This window comes from Gymnodraco acuticeps, unplaced genomic scaffold, assembly GCF_902827175.1.
Source record: "Gymnodraco acuticeps unplaced genomic scaffold, fGymAcu1.1, whole genome shotgun sequence".
Taxonomy (NCBI): Eukaryota; Metazoa; Chordata; class Actinopteri; order Perciformes; family Bathydraconidae; genus Gymnodraco; species Gymnodraco acuticeps.
In genome coordinates this window covers 1,784,607-1,804,386 of record NW_022992205.1, presented here as the reverse complement: position 1 = coordinate 1,804,386, position 19,780 = coordinate 1,784,607, and the positions used below count along the sequence as shown (strand labels likewise).

General features: G+C 43.4%; 1 protein-coding gene across 4 annotated transcripts in view; it reads left to right on the top strand.

The window, feature by feature from the left end:
* The window catches only part of ephb2b (eph receptor B2b), a 139,299-nt gene that overhangs the window by 84,722 nt on the left and 34,797 nt on the right, over positions 1-19,780 (top strand). For all 4 annotated transcript variants that reach the window (XM_034205653.1, XM_034205652.1, XM_034205651.1 and 1 more), the window contains exons 4-5: positions 13,296-13,451; positions 15,623-15,958. In XM_034205653.1, the coding sequence (XP_034061544.1) occupies positions 13,296-13,451; positions 15,623-15,958 (492 nt within the window). The remainder of the gene's footprint in view (positions 1-13,295; positions 13,452-15,622; positions 15,959-19,780) is intronic.

Sequence of the window (19,780 nt, the reverse complement as noted above, 5' to 3'; positions counted from 1 at the left end):
GCAGTCAATAAGACAACAGGTTTAAATTCACTGGTTAAAACCACCGAGGAGTATTAAAAAACAAACAATTGAAACTGACCACATGGCGTTACTCATTCAGGCTTTAACTAGAATAACTTTACAACATCACATTAAGGGCATTATAAACCTTTTTGTAAGTTTGGCAGGAAATACAAATAAACAAAATGAAACTGGTGCTTCCTCTTTTCCTTAAGTCCCAGTCAGTGAGGTCCAGATTGCCAACATCTGGTAGAGCCTGAGGAATGAGTCCCAAGTAAAAAGTGTAAATCAGAAAAATGGTTAGAAAACAATGCAAACAAGGAACTACATTTCTAACAGACATCCAACAGATTGGACATTTCCCAAAAGACTTTGTATCAGTTTTGTACCTTTAGCTCATTCATACTTTGCCATAGGCAGACACCATGTGATGAGATGAGGAAACATCTATGGTTACCATTCATTTGCCACTTCTATTGATCTATTCTTCATCTTCTGGAAGTATTGCACATCCTTATGAAAGTATTACCAACCTCATGAATCTCTAGTGTTGTTATTTAGTGAAAGAGAATACAAAGAAACCTATTTGGGATTATAGAAAGCCATTGAAGCTTTATCATAGCAGGTAATTGTCTCTAGCAGCAGAGAATAATGCATTACTCATGTCAGTGCTTTGTATGTCGAGATCAATACTTGGAATGTGTTTACAATGGGGCGAAATGACCGCACTGCACACATAGCAATATTCCTATAGAGCAGCCATTTTCACGCAAACCATCCTGTAACAAGGGGAGGAGTGTTGGACTCAAGGAATATATATCGCAAAACTTTCGCAGCAGTGTAGTTTCCAAGGTAACAGGGCTTAGCCTATCTTCCCTCCCCGTGCCCCGGCATTGGCCCGATCCCTCTCTGTGTGAGCTGGGTACTTAATTTCCCTGACCCCCCGGGTCTGTGCTGAACAGCCTCCATTGATTAGGACAAATGGAAGGGAGAGCAGCCAACCAAGCCCCTCCTTTATCAGGGTTAAGGATGTAGTCATAGAGGAGGAGACAACGCAGCACAGCCACATGAATAGCTCAGAGATCCCTTGTTTTAGATGAATCAATGACATATTTAAAGGCTAATTAGTCGATCTATTCACCCAGTATACATTTGCCGGGGCCACCACCTCGCTCAGCAGCCATGATTGGGCTATTTAATGTATTCCACCTCTAAATAGCAGCCATTAAAGGCTTCAAATGAAACTCTTCCTAACAATACCAGCCCTTTCAGGCGCAGGTGTAATGGTGCAGGGGAGCAGTTTTGTGTGTGCATGTTAACAAATGTGTGATTTAATCCCTTCAGGTTGCATCTTTGAGTCATGGTATCAGGGGAAATCCTGTTTTAGAGTCTACCGTGGCATGTCACGGCTTGAATGAGCTTATTATCCATCTGACAAGCAAGCCTGATTCCTGTCACATGATCCGAGAATTCACCACAGCCTGAGTGGCACACTTTCACCTAGTTTCACTCCGAGCCCTTTACCAATGATGACGCCAAAACTGGCATTTGTTTTCATAAACAAATATATCCTCTAGCTATTGAAAGAACACAATACAATACAAATGTTCTTTAAAATACTGATTTACTTTTTTTATACTCAAGTACTGTGAGTCTTATAAGTGTTTCTCCGATTCATGCATGCATGTGAAATAGGCGCATTACAGCTGCTGTTTTTCTTTCTTGCAGATCAAATGGATAATAGAATTCACTCAGACTCCCTGCTGCCTCATTAAATACTCGTGGTCAGAATAATATATATAATCTTTAATAAACACACTCCAGGGAGAGACGGATGGAGTTGTAAAATCCATCCTGTGAACACGATACTCACAGTCCAGCTCAGGGTACTGTTTATATGTGTGTGTGCTCTGTGTGTTTGTATATGTGCATTGGAGGGTTACACAGGGACAGTGGCAGGATTCAGCACCAGCTGCTCCTTGCAATGCCCCCCCCCCACACTTTTCCCTTCCTTCCTCCCCTCTTTTCCTGTGACACCCCTCTTGTCCCTACTGACTGGACAACACGCAGCCCCTTTATGCCACCTGTCCATCAGCTAAGCTGCACCTTGGGGAGCCTCTGTCACTGAGCTTGGAGCTGCCGCTTGCTGCCTTTGTTTGGACTCTAGTAAAGCCCCCCCCCCCCATTCTCCCCTCTCTCTCCCCTCTGTCTCTCTTGCTCTCTGTGCTGTCCTATACAAATACAGACACACGGAAGGACACACACATGCAGACTAGTGATTGCCTCTGTCAGCTATTTCCTACATCTGCCTCCAGGCACAAAAGACGGCCCACACGCCCCCCCCCCCCCTTCCCCGTTTGCAAACACCACTACTATTACTCCCGCTCTGCTCCCTGCTTGCCTCTCACCTGTGTCGGCCAGTATGGGGCTGATATGTCAGGCAGAAAAGGGCTGGCTGCTGAACCAGATAGGGAAGATTGAAACCAGCATGAGCAACAGTCAGGCAACTTTAACAGGCTGTGTATTTCACGGCAGCGTAATTCATCCTATATTGCTTCTTATCTCTGCCAAGACAATCATGTGAGTTCCAGACCTATCCAGTGTATGTGTTCAGCAGGTCACTGAGGTTATTTACCCTGCATTCGTTCCTCTTCTATCCATCCTCTACCTTTTCCCACCTCTCACACCCTCCACCTCGCATCATGCGGCTTCCCTCCACCGAGTCCCGCTGTCATCAGCACTCTGAGGCTGTGATTGGGGCGCTGAGGTTCGGGTGCAGGCTGCGGAACGGAGCGCGGAGGAAGCTGCCTTACATGGAAATGGCTCCTGTTGCCCTAGCAACTAGCTGTCCTTGAGAAAAGGGCGCATTTGGGGGTTTGGAGGGCCGAGGCACTGACAGCCCCAGTCAAAACTCATAAAGTGTTCTGACACATCGATCCACGTGTCTGGGAGAGGACACACTGTAAACACAGTCCTCTATGCAATCGCCTTAAAATAAATGTATGAATCACAGGCTCAGAGAGCTGTTCTATAGAGGATGAGTAATGTCGAATGAATGTGAGCGACTGCCCACATGGGGGAAATTGGATGTTTTTCAAGGAAGGAACTCATCATTGTATCCCCTGTACAATCTTGACATAGGTGGGTGTTTACAAGGAATGTGTCCTGCGGTGCAGCAGGTGACGTGTTCCCATCATGAGGGTGGATGGAGGATGTCCCCATTCTTTTGTTTGCCTCAACAATGACAGCTTAACACTCTGACATCTGATCGCTCCCCTCATTTCCTACCTGTATCAAATTTTAAACAGTGTTCATCCATTCGGGCGCGGATGTAGAAGAGCAGACAGGTGTCCCCCACCCCCTTCCTACCATGAAGAACACTGTAGCCCTATAGGCATAATAACTGACACTCGGTGTCACAGTGAAAGTCTCTCCCTTCAGCTTGCATGCACTGTTAAATAACGCCAATCTGCCTTTGTGTGGGGGAGAAGAACGTTACGCAACCCCCCACAAAGATGGATGCCATCACTGGGCTGGTGCTGGAAGGTTTATTTTAAGAAAAGGCTATTATTGTGTAAAACCATTTCACATTTTAAAACACAACCTGAATGTGATTTGGTTTAATCAAGCTATCCTAAATTCGGGGCCGCAGGGCAAGTCGTTCTAAATTGTTACAGGAAATGATTGTGCTGAATTAATTTGATTCAGGCTATTTTGTATCCACTGAACACCATGCATACATCTGCTAATTCCCACTCTTATGCAAGCAGCCACAGAATTTGACTGAATTAATTACCCCTTCTGAGCACAGAGGCTCATTTGGTGGCCAGATTAAGGAGCAACCATGCCAGGAACAAGCTATGTACCATTATTTGCATTAAGTGACATTTTCCAGGTCCGGTAATGATCTGTCATTACAATTAATGGAATACGATGTAGCTAGGCCCATTGTGATGTGGGTCCTGAAGGTTGACAAGCCATCTTAAATGGAGATTAATGCCGACAAAGAGACGCGCCTCCTGCCACACCCCAGCCATCTGCAGCCCAGTGTACCGAAGGGGTCCACCGGCAACCTGAGTGGACCCCCTTCATCAAGTGATCTGCCGGCATTAAATGACCCTTTCCGCTTTAGTCCCCACAACCTCCCACCAGCCTTGTTCATATTCCTACCCTCTGCGTGTATGTGTTGGCTCAGATGCCTGTAATTTCACCATTCTTGCCTCTTTTTTATATCCGTGTGCTGAAAAGAAAGCGGGAAAAGAGAAAAAAAAGGGAAAATTCCAGACGTTATTACAGTGCTGCATGCATGGCTCCAGTGATACTCTCCTTTCATCTCTGCTTCCTCCTCTATTGACAGATGGTAGTTATCAGACGGTATGGAAATACTGTGGTTAAGATAGTTTTCACTGACTTTTCTTTCTCCTTTGGTATTTATGACCTGATGATCATCATGAGAGCATTGGGGTCTTGAACAGAGGGCCACTCTGCCAGCGTTGTTTGATTCAAGAAACGAACAACTGCCACATGGGAATGAGGCACTGTGTGCAGGCAGTGTTCAGTAAGCAAGGTGGTGGACTGAGTGGATACACACTTCAATAAAACCAAAGTGCTGTTACATGACTGAAGCAAATCATTGATTAGGCAATCAGCAATAGATTAAGTACCTAATTAAATAAATGATCATTTAGGGTATTTATCCAGATTAGTAACTTCCTGCTTCTCAAAAAAGAAGATTTGAAGGTTTTCTCTGTTTGGAATCATTGTTTACTTTATATCTTTGGGTATTAGACTGCTGGTTGGAAAACAAGCAGACATGATGTGACTTTTTTTCCCTCCCAAACTCCAAAATATTCACTTTTGGTCAGATCTCACAGCAAAATGCAGATGTGGCCCTAGTCCTCTTCCGTATTGCATAAATACATGTGTATATGCGTCATATCTCACAAAAATAGGGTAGAATTTCACACACTATATGCCGTGTGCTCCCTGGTGTTATTTATGGCTAGTGTTAAGGAGATAATTAGAAATAAGCTCAGTTAGTGGGAAATTAATTTCCACCAGTTGTTGCATGAATAATATTTCCTGTGGAGTATTTTTAGCCGCTACTGACATTCTGAACAGCGCTCCACATTTCTTTTTGTCCTTGTAAATACCAAACCTTGTGATGGAGAGCCTTGTATACATGCCACATGTATGAGGTTAAGCCCCTGCTGTATGAGCTGAAACTGTCCTCTGGCTATTGGCCAGATGGAGTTTATTAGCGGCTTTCTTCTTTATGGTCCCTACTTATTTATGTGTTGGTATATGTGTCCGAAGAAGATGCAATTAAATGAGCTCTAGGTATGTGCGTGTGTTTATGATCTTTTAGGTGCAATGTCCTGTTTAGGAGGTACTTTTCCTGTTTGTGTGTCCTTTGAGCCTGAGCCCTCCTGAGGACCCAGCGCCCTCAGAGCTCATTTCCCAGGTGTCCCACATTTCCAGCTAATCTGCTGCTCACTTTGGCTCCTAATCTGGGCCTGGGGGGGGGGGGGGGGGGCTCTGTGACAACTGCAGAGGAGATGCAGCTTAGAGCAAACATGCTGAGGGACACTGAGAAAAAAAGTAACTTCCCAATCATCCTCCTGTCCTCCCGTACCCCAGGACACACAGGAGCTGTACACAAACACACATTCACACAGTAAGGTATTAATGCTTGTATGTCAAATCCCTAGATTAGTAAACATGTACTTAAAGTGTTTCGAGGCACTTAAACAGATCACACTTTTATGAAAAAGCTGGGCGTTGATTTTGTGCGTTTTTCCCAGCTTGAGATTTGCCACTAAAGTTAATGGAGTAAAGAATAGAACCTAATCATTAAAATAACCGGTTGCAATGTTTCCCCCCTCCATACAAGCCCATAAAGTCCTTTCCTAGTTACTTATTACAATGATTTGGTAATGCTGCGGTGCTTCCCTCAAATGTTGAGCATTTCCTGGAAAATAACCGATTGAAATGACCCTGCGCTCTCCTTGAGTCTGCGAGCAGCCTGATTTACACCTTGTAGGTCGCCAGTGGTCACCCTCACTCCCTGGCACTGTCCTGCCTTACAGTGTGAGGAGCCACGCAGAGTCCCAGACCTGTTAATTGCACCAGACATGGAAACCTGAGGGAGAAATTAATATCTCATTTGTGTGCCAGTGTGTGCGGGGTGAAGCAAATGCCAGTTGTCTAATAGCTTTCACACAAGCCTGATTGAATTAGACTGCGAGGAGGACTGCGGTCCTAATTGAATTGCGGAGACCCTGTGTTGCAAACAGTGGTAGCTTGTGTTCCCCATGGAAGTCCGAGAGGGGGGGGGGGGGGGGGGTACAGGCTGACTTGTCCTCGCTCCCATGGAACAGACACACAACTCGTGGCTGTTCTCCTCTGGTTAATCTGTGGCCATGACTGTCGTTTCACAAGGTCACGCTCTACTTAGATGTGACCCGTTCAAAGGCCGACGGTCTGTAGTTGTGGTTGCAGGAAAGTAGAGGTAATGAGAAAACAACGGTCGTCTTAATCTAATTGTTCTCCTCTGAGGAACAGTGGTCCACCTTGTAAAAGAAGCACTCTCTTTATGATAGCCTCTGATCTATCCCTGCAGTGGTTCGTATAAATAGTTTTTACAGGCAGCACCAGAGCAAATAGAGGCCCAAACGTGTACACTGTAGCGGCCTCTTTGGTCACAATGGGATACAGGGAAATACCCAGCATGAACACACACACACATATACACATACACACACACACACACACACACACACACACACACACACACACACACACACACACACACACACACACACACACACACACACAATCCCTCTGACGCTCGCCGTTTTCACTGCTTTCAGCACTTTTTCCTGCTGTGCTTACAAAACCTAGCACCTCTGATTTTTTTTTTTTACCCCTCCAGCCTTTTCTCTTTCACACCCTGAACAGCACACACACACACACACACACACACACACACACACACACACACACACACACACACACCACACACACACACACACACACACACACACACACACACACACACACACACACCTTGTCTGTCTTTGTCTCCCTTGTCTCTTCTTTAATGGTGTGTTCATTAAATAAAACACTTTTGGGGGAGGGCGGGTTTGATCCTGAAAAGGGGGAACAGGGGAAACCGGGGAAGGGGGGGTTGTGGGGGGGGGGGGTGCTGTTTTTGCTGCGATGCCCCAGACTGCTGGACAAAGAGTCTCTCTGTCGGGTGGTGCAGATGAGAGATGGTGGGTGAAAGAGCCTGGGTATGTGTTGGGTTACACATTGAAAAAACACTATTTTTCTTAAACCTGATTTCCTCTTTTTGAATAGCCAGTCAGTTAAAATGTGAACACATATAGAGTTAATATAATCCAGCAGCACCTATTCTTTACAAGTTGTTTCTCTTTTAAAAGTGTGGCTGCTTTATACCCCAAGCTAATACCAAATAACATTATGCTTTCATTTAATCAGTTAAAATCAATGTGGTTAATTGTTTAACTTGTTTGACATTTGTACACAGGCTCTTTGCCTGAGACATGAAATAATGGATTTGATTAGATCTTATTGATCATGAATTATTTAACCTTTAATGCGAAACTGCATATGACCTATCCTTTGACTGTGTGGGAGAGAAACTTTGGGATTTTAGCCTTTGCAACCCCAAAAAGCGTAATAGGGCCCTTTAAGGCACACACATTATACCAACACATTCTGTCATGTTTGCCTCACTGTTACTGGAATACCTTGTATCAGTCACATTGTCTAGGTATGATTAACAGCATGCAACACTGGCCAGGCAGCCATGATGGAAATGTCAAATGCCCTTGTTTGGCCTCTCACTATGTGCAACAGTATGTGTGTGACTGCTGACTTTGGTCAGAGGGGCCAAAATCACAACGAGTGTTTTCAGTGTTGTCGCGTCGTGGGCATCACCACTGAAAACACAACACTCCCTTTTTGTCTGCTTGTGTGTCTCTCTTTGTGTGTTCTTCTTCTCTTCTCACACACAAACAGTCACACACACGCCTTGTAGGATTCAGCTGGTTTTGGCTGCAGGTCTTGCTTCAACGTGCAATAAATCTCTCAGGCTGTAATATTCAGGAAACCTTTGAAATAACCAGAAAATTACCTGCTGTAAAAATTGACTAGCACCCTTGCGCAGCGACTCGTCTCTCACCACTCTTGCAGGACTATTTTTATTCAGTGTGTGTAGCTAAAACCTCTAATTAGAGCCCTTTATGTCCCTATATATTATTAAAAGTCATAAACGTAGACAGGCACAAGCAGCTGGGGGCTTGGAATGTGTGAGGGGGAGGTACTATTCAGATGAAGGTTTAAGTGTTAGATTAAAGTAATGTAATACTTGGTTTATAAACCATCAAACAACATTGGGAATACAAAGATCTCACCCCACTGACATGAGCTTTTATTTGCTTTTCAAGAAGAAGATGTAATACTGAGTGTGCCTGCAGTGTCTCTGGAAACAATTTGAGGTGATCTGGACCTTTTGACATGACTGCCACTAAATTGATTATGAAGTGTTTATAAATTCTCCAAAAGCTTTTCTGTGTGGCCTTTGTTCTTGACTTATTGCCACATTTCATTGTTTGTCCCAGTTCCAAAATCCCAAAAGCCCCTAGAGATTCGTAGCCAAACGTGGCATGTTTCCTTGATGATTGATTAATGCTATCAACAGCGCTATGTGTTTTTGTTCAAGTATAGGAAGCATGAACAACAGAGGAGCTGTTGTCGATGAATATTCTTGCGGTAATTAACTCTCCTTGCCAGGCAGATATCTAAAGTTAGAGGAATCATCCAAAAAAGCAGCCTTCAGCTCCTCGCATGTTGAGAAAGTCTGCCAGGATGGTGATCAAACAGCTCAACAGCAGCAAGCTGGGGAGGTGGGGAATTAAAGCTCTGATCTGTTTTTTAATCACAGCTCTCCACGTCTCTGCTTCTCTACATCCGACACCAAACAAATTTGCAACCCTTAAAATCTGTCATCCGGGTATAAAGTGGAAATTCCCCAAATATTTCCCCTATATAATGACCATGGCAGAGCGGGAGGCATGCCAAGACATATAATACTGTCCTCTTGAACTAGGACAGGATGGTTTTTGCATATACTTTGTTCATTGTCTTACTAGGAAGCATATGAGAAAGCCTTATAACAAATGGGAACGCCACAGATGGCAAACAATGCTTTTACTTTCCAATACTTAATTGTCGATACTGTCTTTCAAAAGACATTTAGGTGTTATGTTTTGAAGGAAGAAACATATAAAGTACTAAACAAGAGACATGACAACATGACAAAGCATACAATTTAAAAAGAAAAGACATTTGATAAACCACAAATTATAATTGGAATTTGACCCTCCATACTATTTAGGATTTGTAAACTAAGATTATCAGTATGGATGATCTCAAAACGTATTGTTGATTTTCTCTTAAATTGTCCAAATATGGCAAAAATATGTCCAACATTTATAAAAATAAAACGTTTTTTATTATTCATGACATAAACTGATTTACATTTGACAATAGCATAGATGTTTGTTGCACGGCAGAACAATTTTGCATCGCCCACCAGTGTGCCATCCAACAGTCACAACAGCATATTTAAAAAACAAACACTGTGGAAGCAAGGCATCATGGGGCTTTATAGGCGCTAATCAATTTGACTCATTCATTCTTGTCCCTATGCACATTTTAAAGTGATTGCCACGCACAGTCTGCATACTGGTGCAGCACATACAGTCACTGTGGGCACAGAAACACTGAATTCCCTGGCTGGAAAACAAACAAAAACAGCTTCTGCCCACCTCCCCTCTCTTTGTTCACTTCTCCTCTCTCCTTCACTACCTCTTTATGCCCTTTCCTTTGGTGCAGCTCCTCAGAGTGCCGTGTGTGTGTGTGTGTGTGTGTGTGTGTGTGTGTGTGTGTGTGTGTGTGTGTGTGTGTGTGTGTGTGTGTGTGTGTGTGTGTGTGTGTGTGTGTGTGTGTGTGTGTGTGTGTGTGTGTGTGTGTGTGTGTGTGTGTGTGTGTGTGTGTGTGTGTGTGTGTGTGTGTGTGTGTGTGTGTGTGTGTGTGTGTGTGTGTGTGTGTGTGTGTGTGTGTGTGTGTGTGTGTGTGTGTGTGTGTGTGTGTGTGTGTGTGTGTGTGTGTGTGTGTGTGTGTGTGTGTGTGTGTGTGTGTGTGTGTGTGTGTGTGTGTGTCACAGAGGTTCGATCCCAATTCCCCACATAGCTGTTGCCTGGGCCTCATTCACCGAGCCCGTTGACTGGCAATGTGAATGTCCAGGCCTCATGTTTCGCTCTGTACCCGAAGCCTTTCCCCCCATCAATCATGGAAGAAGAACAACATGTCAAAGCTAATACTAACTGAGGAGATCTTTAAGATTACTTTAGGTTTATTTTGGAATACATCTTGCTGCCACTGGCATCTGTGATAATGTTACAAAGACAACAAACTCCTTTGCAACTTAAAGGCACACCTGCATGTTTTTGCATAAATATAAAAGTATGATTGAAATGGTTCCCCGTCACAAGTGAAAGATGCTTGACACAATGTCATTGACTAAAAACAGCTTCTCTTTCAAGCAAACTGTATTAGTGGATTTTTTTTTTTTACCATTCCACTCTGAAGCGATATGGTTTATGCGACCATATTAAACAATGTGGTGTATATTTGAAGGGACCCTATTTAGCTTTTTTGTGTTTTCCCCTTCCGTGTAATGTGTTATTTTGCCTTTTCTGCCTGAAATGCTTCGATTGGATTCTTTGTGACATCACTATGTTACACTTGCACTTCTATTGGCTAGCGCTCCAACACATTGTACGTCATAGGCTTAGGGGCGAATACAACAGAGCCAACCAGCTAACCAATCAGTGCAGACTGGGCTTGTACATGTAAGCATCTAAACATGACACAGAAGCACCATTTACAAAAAGGAACCTGAACATTCCCATAGGGAAATGTGGGTGCAACAGAATAAAAGTGAAACACAGGACAGTCCCCATATGATAATAAGAATACAAATAAACATGTAAGTAACAGTATGATTAAAAAATAACAATAAGATAACTTAAAACACCGATCAGCTGAATTTAAATACATACAGAAAGGAGTGAAGATAATTATATATACAGTACAGTATACATGTGCGAGTGAACGTCATATGTACATACTGTGCAAGTTGAATTGATTTAAAGAGACAGTTAGACTAATAGACTTTTAAAAACTACAGAAACATATCTGTATCTGTCCATTGCTTTCTGTTTTAAATGAAATGTAATGACCAGATTTAGGAGGTGATGGCACTGGGTAATGTACTTTCAGGTGGAAAAAAGAGCCCTTGCTTTAAGCATCTGTTAGTCCATTGATGTGTCTGTCTAATTTAAACATTGGGATAGGACCTGGATTAATTCCACCTTATGATTTGGCCTTGTTTAAATGGGAGTTGCAGCTGCAGATGTTTCCGTCTGCCAGATGTTACAGTTGAGTCGTAATTGCCTGTATGGCTTCAGAACGAAACAGTGTCTGTATTTTTACTGCTTTACAATGTAGAAACCAGTCATGTAATATTACTTTTTTTTTTAAATACAGAACACTGTGTCCATATTGAGTGAGACCAATCTTCAAAATCAGATTTCATAGTGAATTGAAATTGAAATAAAAAGGAACTTAACGATGATAGAGATGCATTAGGTGAAAAAACTGAAAAGCGTTTTTCCTCAGAATCAATACATCCTTACGGTTTTACAGTGAAGAAAAACAAAAGCACTGTCCGACCTGAGGGCTTTTTCACTTCAGATATGCAGTGTGTCCCGTGTGTGCATTGTTCATGTTACTGTACTTCCAACACCTCTTTCTCAACACATTCTGTATTTTCTCCTTCAACAGTATGGCAGGTGGGAACTGGATTACCTCGAGCAAAACCACAGCTGCTTTGGCCCAACATAAAAAAGAAGCTCTCTTCTGAGGCACTAGATCACCTGCTAGAGCGTTCGCCCCGTGTACTTAAGCTCAGTTCTTAGTACAAATCTGACCCGGGGCCCATTGCTGAATGTCCTCCCCCCTATCTCCCCTTTACTGTCTCTCTACTTTCTGAAAAAAAGGCAAAAAGCCCTATAAAATAATACAAAAGAAAAATCATTTGACATGATGCAGGTGCAAAGGCTGAAAAACAGGTTGTTTTTAGCTTTGAAGGTTTAGGCAGATAAGTGGAGTTCTTAGAAGTTACTTTGTTTATCACAGCCATAACAGGCATTTACCTCTGCCTTTGACACACATACACACACACGCACACGGGCGGATACACAAATGGTGTGTGAGGTCATCATCGTCTCTATCATGAATGTAACTCTCCTCCCATGTTTCCTCAGTCGCTTAAAAGGGCTCTTAACAGAATGCAGGGCACTTCCAAGATTTCTCAGGCAACTGGAGCATGGTGAATAATTCAAAGCAAATGTACAACGTATTGCCATGTTAGCATATCTGCAGAGAGTTGCCCTCACAAGGCATCACTGCTGTGTTGTGGTACATATATATGTTGGGTTCCAATGATATATATGTTGGGACCCGTGGTCTGTGTTTACTGTGTTGTTTTGAAATGTGCTGCTCACATGAGTGCTTGTCTTGTACTGTGAAGTCATACTAGGTTGAGGTAAAGTGCTTAAAATATAGAAGAAATATCATAAGGATGTAAGATTAAGATTGAGATTACCTTTATTAATCTGAAATGTAGTTTTTCACTCTATGTTATTTGACAAATGACACACATAGGCCTGAAATACACACACCCATACACACGCACAAACAGGACCTATAGACATGCACTAATGAAGAGGTGTCAGATGTAATGATGGTACATACACAGGCTAATAAATGTACCCTTCTGCCCATTATACGGTTGACACACTTTCAGTGCCAAATTGATCAAATGAATAGTTTATTGGTCGACAGAGTTAAACATAACATGACACATAACAGAACATGTGTTTTGTATTGAATATCTTTTCTCGTTTTGTATTTTCTTCAAAATAAAAAGCAATTTCTTGGATTCTGAAAATGTTTGCTCTAATTCCTGATTCTCTGGTCAAAATCATTAAGTGAATGATACAAAAAAATGTCAAGGCCTAACACCTTACATTTCATCAAAGCCCCAATTGTCCAACTTGTGTCATATATGAATCTTTTTCATATGAAGTAATGATTTAACATTCTATACACTTCCTCATACCTATCTTTCTCTCTTTCAGCCTGTCCGTCGGGCTTCTTCAAGCCGACTCAGAAAGACGAACCCTGCCTGCAGTGCCCCATCAACAGCCGAACCACCAGCGAAGGCGCCATGAACTGCGTTTGCCGCAACGGTTACTACCGCACCGACTCAGACCCTCTCCAGATGCCCTGCACAAGTACGTATAGCGTTGAGGTTGTTATGTGTGAACTTGCACTCCACACAAACACACAAAGCCCACAGGCATGAATGCCTAACCCACAAAGCCTTTGATTTTAAATATGAACCCTTTGACACATACACATCTCACACCCGCAAGCAGATGAGCCCCGGGATCAAAGGACAGTGGTCGTCTGTGTAACTGCAAACAGAGAAACCCTGTCAGAGCTGTCCCTCACGCGAACAGGACGCTGACATGCCCACAGTGTTGCTGTCCACAGATCTGACCCAACACACAAGGCTCGGCTGCCCCCTCCTCAACATCACACAGGCCGTACTCCAAGCCAGACCTGGGGTTACTGGGCCGGGCGCGGAGCTTTGTGAAGGGGGCAGCCACGGAGAATGAGCCTGGGCGAGACGCTCTCTTGTCATGCCAATGAAGCTGTTTGAATTTGAATTTGAAGCTGACACAGAGGTTGAGAAAGAGAAGGAGAGACGGAAGGATAGACCAAAGAAAAAAGTGAAGGAGGGAGGGGTAAAAATGTGAGGGAAAGGAACGAAGAAGGAGAGGCAATTTGAGAGGGGTTGTGTGTATGTGAGAACGATTCTGTGCATAGAGTGTGGTCTAACTAAAACAAAACAAGGGTGAGTGAGACAAAAAGAAAATCTCCTTTCAACGTTGTGGTTGGTTTTTTTCCTCACTCTCCCTCTCGGCCTGTTGAAAAGGAAGAGAGGAGGGAAAAGATTTGATGGTCTCCAACAAAGGAGATTTGCATAAGCCTGGCTCTGGGAGTCGAGCAGCTGTTGTGAATGAGAAAGCAGCGGCGTCACGTCACCCGTATTAAGCGCAGCAGGGTCCGGCCTGATTAAAGCAAGGGAATGGCCCCATCAGAGCGGCCCCGCCAGCTAATGGGGGGGATATTAGTCCTCCTCTCCAGGAAGGAGAAGCCAAGGAGGAGTTATGTTTCCATGTTTCAAGAGACACCAAGAAGGGCACTTCCAACAGGCTTCCTTCCAAAGCCGGAGATCTGTTAATTGCTGCCAATTAAAAGGGGTTAAATAAGAAGTGATCGATTCAGAATGTAGGATGCTGTGGGCGGAGTAGAACTCTTTATCTCATTAGTCCTGCAGGGTACGACTTCCATAATTAGGTGCACATGGTTATAAAAGATAAACACTTCTCATTGTTTGTTTGTTTGCCCTGTCACTCAACATGCAGCCCCATGTGGAAAGTTTGCCCCCGGTAATGCCTAGCTGCTAAGAATGTCTCAATAGGAGAAACAGTAGGTTCCTCTCCGCGGCAGTAACTCTATACGATGCTCCAGGAGAAAGTTGTCAGGAATAGATGTTAAGAAAACACTTGACAAAGTGGACACCAGCATGGAAAATGAGAGTGTAAATGTGCATCCCGAGGGAAGAGGCGCTGCCAGATTGGAACGCAGTCAGCTCAGACGTCTATAGGAAGCTATAGTGTGTTACAGAGCTTGTGGATTTTTCCACTCCTCCTGTGTTATTTAAGTAGTCGGTAATTATGCCTTCAACGCCATCAAGTAAACAACACAATATCTCTCTTATAATTAGAAGAATTCAAAATACTTTCTAGATGAGACATTTTCCCCCAGCAGCAACACTTACCAAGGAAAACACAATGGTACTAGAAAGCTAAACAATAAACACTTTTCGGTAGTTTTTGGATATCTTAAAGTCGATATTTTGGGAAATAAATGAAGTCCTTTTACTCAAGTACTGCACTTAGATTTTAGGTTGGGGTACTTGTACTTTTCTTTAGTTTTAGTTGTATACCTCTACTCCACACAATGTGTGTCCCTTGTTACCAGATGCAATACACACAATAATGCACCAATAATATTAATAAAGTAATTAAATATACATGGTTCTGAAATGGTCATAACAAAGTAACATAACTAAGTATGTTTAAATGCCAATACATTTATACTTTTACTTAAGTAAGATTTTGAATGCAGTTATTTTTGCAGCACAGTATTTTTACAACTGACTATTTCTACTTCAACCTAGGTCAAAGGTCAAATTCTTTATCCACTACTGATAAATATTTGTAGTGTTCCCTGTAGTGACACTTCAGTTGACCAAGAGATCACTTACCAAGCTATCTATGTATTGTTTTTTATGCTTAAGTGCTTACTACTCTCTCTCTCTTGTGTTTTCCAGCCGTCCCCTCAGCTCCACAGACCGTCATCTCCAGCGTGAATGAAACCTCTGTGATGCTGGAGTGGATACCTCCCCGGGACTCGGGGGGCCGCGAGGACGTCGTCTTTAACATCATCTGCAAGAGCTGTGGTGGAGGCCGTGGAGGCTGCACCCGCTGCGGGGACAACGTCCAGTTCCAGCCCCGTCAGCTGGGCCTGACAGAGCCCCGGGTCTACATCAGTGAGCTGCTGGCCCACACGCAGTACACATTCGAGGTGCAGGCTGTCAACGGCGTGTCAGACCAGAGCCCGTACTCCCCTCAGTACTCCTCAGTCAACATCACCACTAACCAGGCTGGTAAGTGGGCCCATCTGTCTTTTTCTACACTTTAAAGTCCCCATGTGCTCTTCTCGCCATTAGTTTTTACCACGTCTATTTCTGTATTGCTCCTTTGTCGCTCATGCCCTCTACAATACCTCTTCATCGCACTCGTTCCTCTACAAGCACATAATGCACAGTGCATGGACCTCCAGCGAGTCAGTTTCTTTCCTCTCCCGTATGGTGATGCATGCAGATGAAGGGCTCTAAAATGGGAACGAGAGTGCCTTTGATGATGTGACATGCAGAATGTGATGGCCTGCTGGTCTTAACAGCGTGACCTCATCTCCATGTTTTTCAGACTGCGGAGCTGAGAGCAGGCTAGGTGCTGTCTCTCCACTTCATCTACCTTTTAGTGATTACAGCTCTTTCTTTCATCCACCTACTTGAATTCTAGCGTTGAGTTAGAAAAGTAAAAAATCATAGCATAGTATATGTAGTATATAGGTAGATACACACTATGTAGGAGGCACCTCGTAAAGAAAAAAAAAAACGTCTTGAAAGAATCCCGAGGCCTAATGAAAAACAGGTTTCTTTTGGACGGTTTAATCTGCAGGATCTTCCAGGAATATACCTCAAAATCCCCTTTTAATATCTCTCCTACAACTATTGCATGCTTTCCACGATGTGGTTGCAGTTGAAGTCGGCCGCATCTCTAATTATTTCACAGAGGCAGCAGCATTGATTTGCTCTTTAATTGTCTCTATGAAACGCATCATTTGGCGTGCCAAGCTCTTCTCCCCCAAGCACGGGGGGGCGGGGGGGATACAGGCTGGGCTTTATCTTTGCACTGGCTTTGCATCCCATTAGCAACATACGTAAGTGCCTGTCATCTCTCATCATCCATTCCCATGCACTAAAGGGAGTCTTCCACGACTACCTAAAGCACTGCGTTACTGTGCTTTTATTACGGCGGACATATTGGGTTTTGTTTAACTACACTGTCGCTCCCTCATTACCTTCCTCTGGAATTCCCAGATGTCCATAGGCCTACATGGAAGCAGTCAAACATAAAGTGTATGTGCAAGTTGGATAATCACATTTAACATGAGATGAAACCCATTGTTGAAATCTTCAATGTTTGCGGAAATGTATTTGTGTAAAAGCTCCATAAAGTTCCAACGCTGCAGCTCCACTCAAATGGAGGCCTTCATTCAAACGGCGACCTCTTTTTATTGTCTGTTTTGATTTGTCACTGGTATGGTGGGTTAATGAGGGCCTGTGAGTGCAGTTAAGCGTTGTAATGAGGCCCCTGCCCCGCTCTTTCTCACTAGGCCACAATAAGTCTGCCACCCCAACCCTTGGCTTCTCTGCTTCCCCTGCAGTGGGGTCCTGGCGGAAATTGGGGGGCTCCACGCCCTCTCCACTGAAGTGCCCGTCACTTTGGATTAGGTAGCGAGAGCTCCCGTCAGGGGGAGCTGTGAAAAGAACTCAACTCTTGCTTGCCCCCACTCCACCCTACCACATTCCCCCCCATCACCCTCCAAAACCAGGCTCACCCCTGGGACGCGGGATTGCAGTTTCGCCCGTGCTCTGCTACAGGGCCGGGGTCACAGGAACCAGGAGCCCATAATTGCATCTGGTTTGTGAGGCTTGGAGGTTACATAAACATCATGTCACCCCTAATTACCTCAAGCAATTCTGAGCCCTCCGTTTAATCTCAAATAAAAGTGTTAGATGTTGGAAAACCAAAAAAAAGTGTATGAAACATAAACTTAATCAGTCTTTAGCTTATTGGGCACAAGGTTGAAGTTTTCTAACAAATAAATAAGTAAATTGAAAGTAAGTGGCGTGAAAGTGTGTCCCACGTCGTGTGTGGATAGCTGTCCTCAGCTATGACGTGTCAGTTTGAATTGTGGGGGCAGGGGGGGAGAGTTGTGCAAAACTTCTCACTCACCATACCCAATCAGGCACCCACCACACTCAATTACACACAGGGCTTCTCCTCCCACTCTGTAGGTGGTTGGCGACAGTTCCTCTGTGATAAAGGACGTGATTGCCCTGGAAAGTGCGGCGCTTGATTACACACTGTAATGCCACACAAAGGGAGATGCCTGCTCTGAATGGCGCTTGAGACCGTTTTATAAGCATATGACTAATTCCCCAAAACTTGCATTGAGTTGAATGTGCAGAAGCCTTGAAATGCCCTCCAAGCCTTTTTTCTTATAATAATGAGTCATAAGTAAGCTATCCACTGTTGCTTTGAGCTGTCTATAACATGTTACTGTAGGCATGACATTTAATGAGTGGAGGCAGGGAGAAGAGAATAGGAAAAACAGTTCTGTCAGTGTGTGTGGTTCTGATGGCTGAGACAAGTTACAAACACTAGGTGTATGGAAATGCCACGGGGGGACATGTCATTGTATTATTGCCATGATGCATTCAAACTTTATATTTAGAAACTGCTCCATATAATGCCTTTTGGGGGTTTCCCTTTCCTGTAGTGTGTTATATAGGTTGTTGTGAATAGAAATGGTCTGCAAAGGCTCAAAGTTCACCCCAGGAGGATTTTCTTACACACCCCCCTGTCTAAAAACTCTTCGATTGCAGTAATTATTTTACTTCCGTGACAAAGTGACATCACAATGTAACACTTGAGCTTCTATTGGCTAGTTTAAAAATGAAAAGTCTCCCTAAACATGCTGATGTATTTTTTTTCCCGTTCTGTTAAAAAAAAACATCAAAAGAGAAAAAAGAATGTGGATAAGCAAACAACTCACATCATAGTGAGACTATGATGTATTAGGTAACATGGTTAAGTGTTTATTAAAATAGCCCTCTCCGTGCTTGAAGAAGACACTGAAGTACCTTCATCACCTGAGAGCACACACTTACCCTCTGAAACCACTTTACCTTTTCAGACCAATTCCTACTCTGTCCATTTCCTCTCCAACATGCTCTTCAACCCCTTACCTTCAATGATCTTCGTTCATTACTATTGTATAAAGTGAAAACGGTTGCTGAGACTTTATTCCCACCCTGCAGTTTGGTCAACATGTTTCCCACAGCTAAATGGCAGTATGACAGTTTGTCCTTAACAACTTCAAAGTATTACATCCAACAATGGTGTCTTCTTTGTGCGACTTCAAGGACACACTGTAGAATTTATTTTTCTACAAATACACATATTCACACACTTGTTAGACAGTGTTCCAGTTCAGGATTGCGTTCCACCACTAATTCCTGCTCTAATTTGCTCTGAATTATTGATTGTTTGGTCCCTATTAAGGAAGACTTATGTGGAAATTGTAGTGATTTGTGTAGGAAGGCGGGATACTTAATCTATTTGACTTATTTTATGGATTTAAAAAAGACTAGTGTGCACTTACTGTATACTTAGGAGACTGTTTCTTTAAATTATGAAGACACAAACACATAATAGCTTAGTTATAATGTGACTGCCAGTTATTTGCTTTCTCTGGAGCTGCTGTATCATCAGTTCCAGTGCACAGAAGAGAGATTATCCACTACCTGAATGCAAACCATCAGCACACTGTGAGACAGATAATTTAGATCTCCATATACCCTGTGCGTAGGCCATATTGCACTCTATAGTGGTTGGGTTTATTAGATTCCAGAGGACATATTTGTTTAGGCATTTCATTAACTCAAGGTGAGCGGCGGCGTCTGCGGCTAACGCTATGGAGAAGCAGAGGGGCTGAATTGGTTTCTTATCAGGTGAATGGCTGATTGTATGGTGAACCACATTACTCAGAGGGGGGGCATGGTAATGGGATGCAGCCTTTTCATATGGTCGAGGGAAGATTAATGACTTAATTATTGTCCAAATTGCCCAGGTCC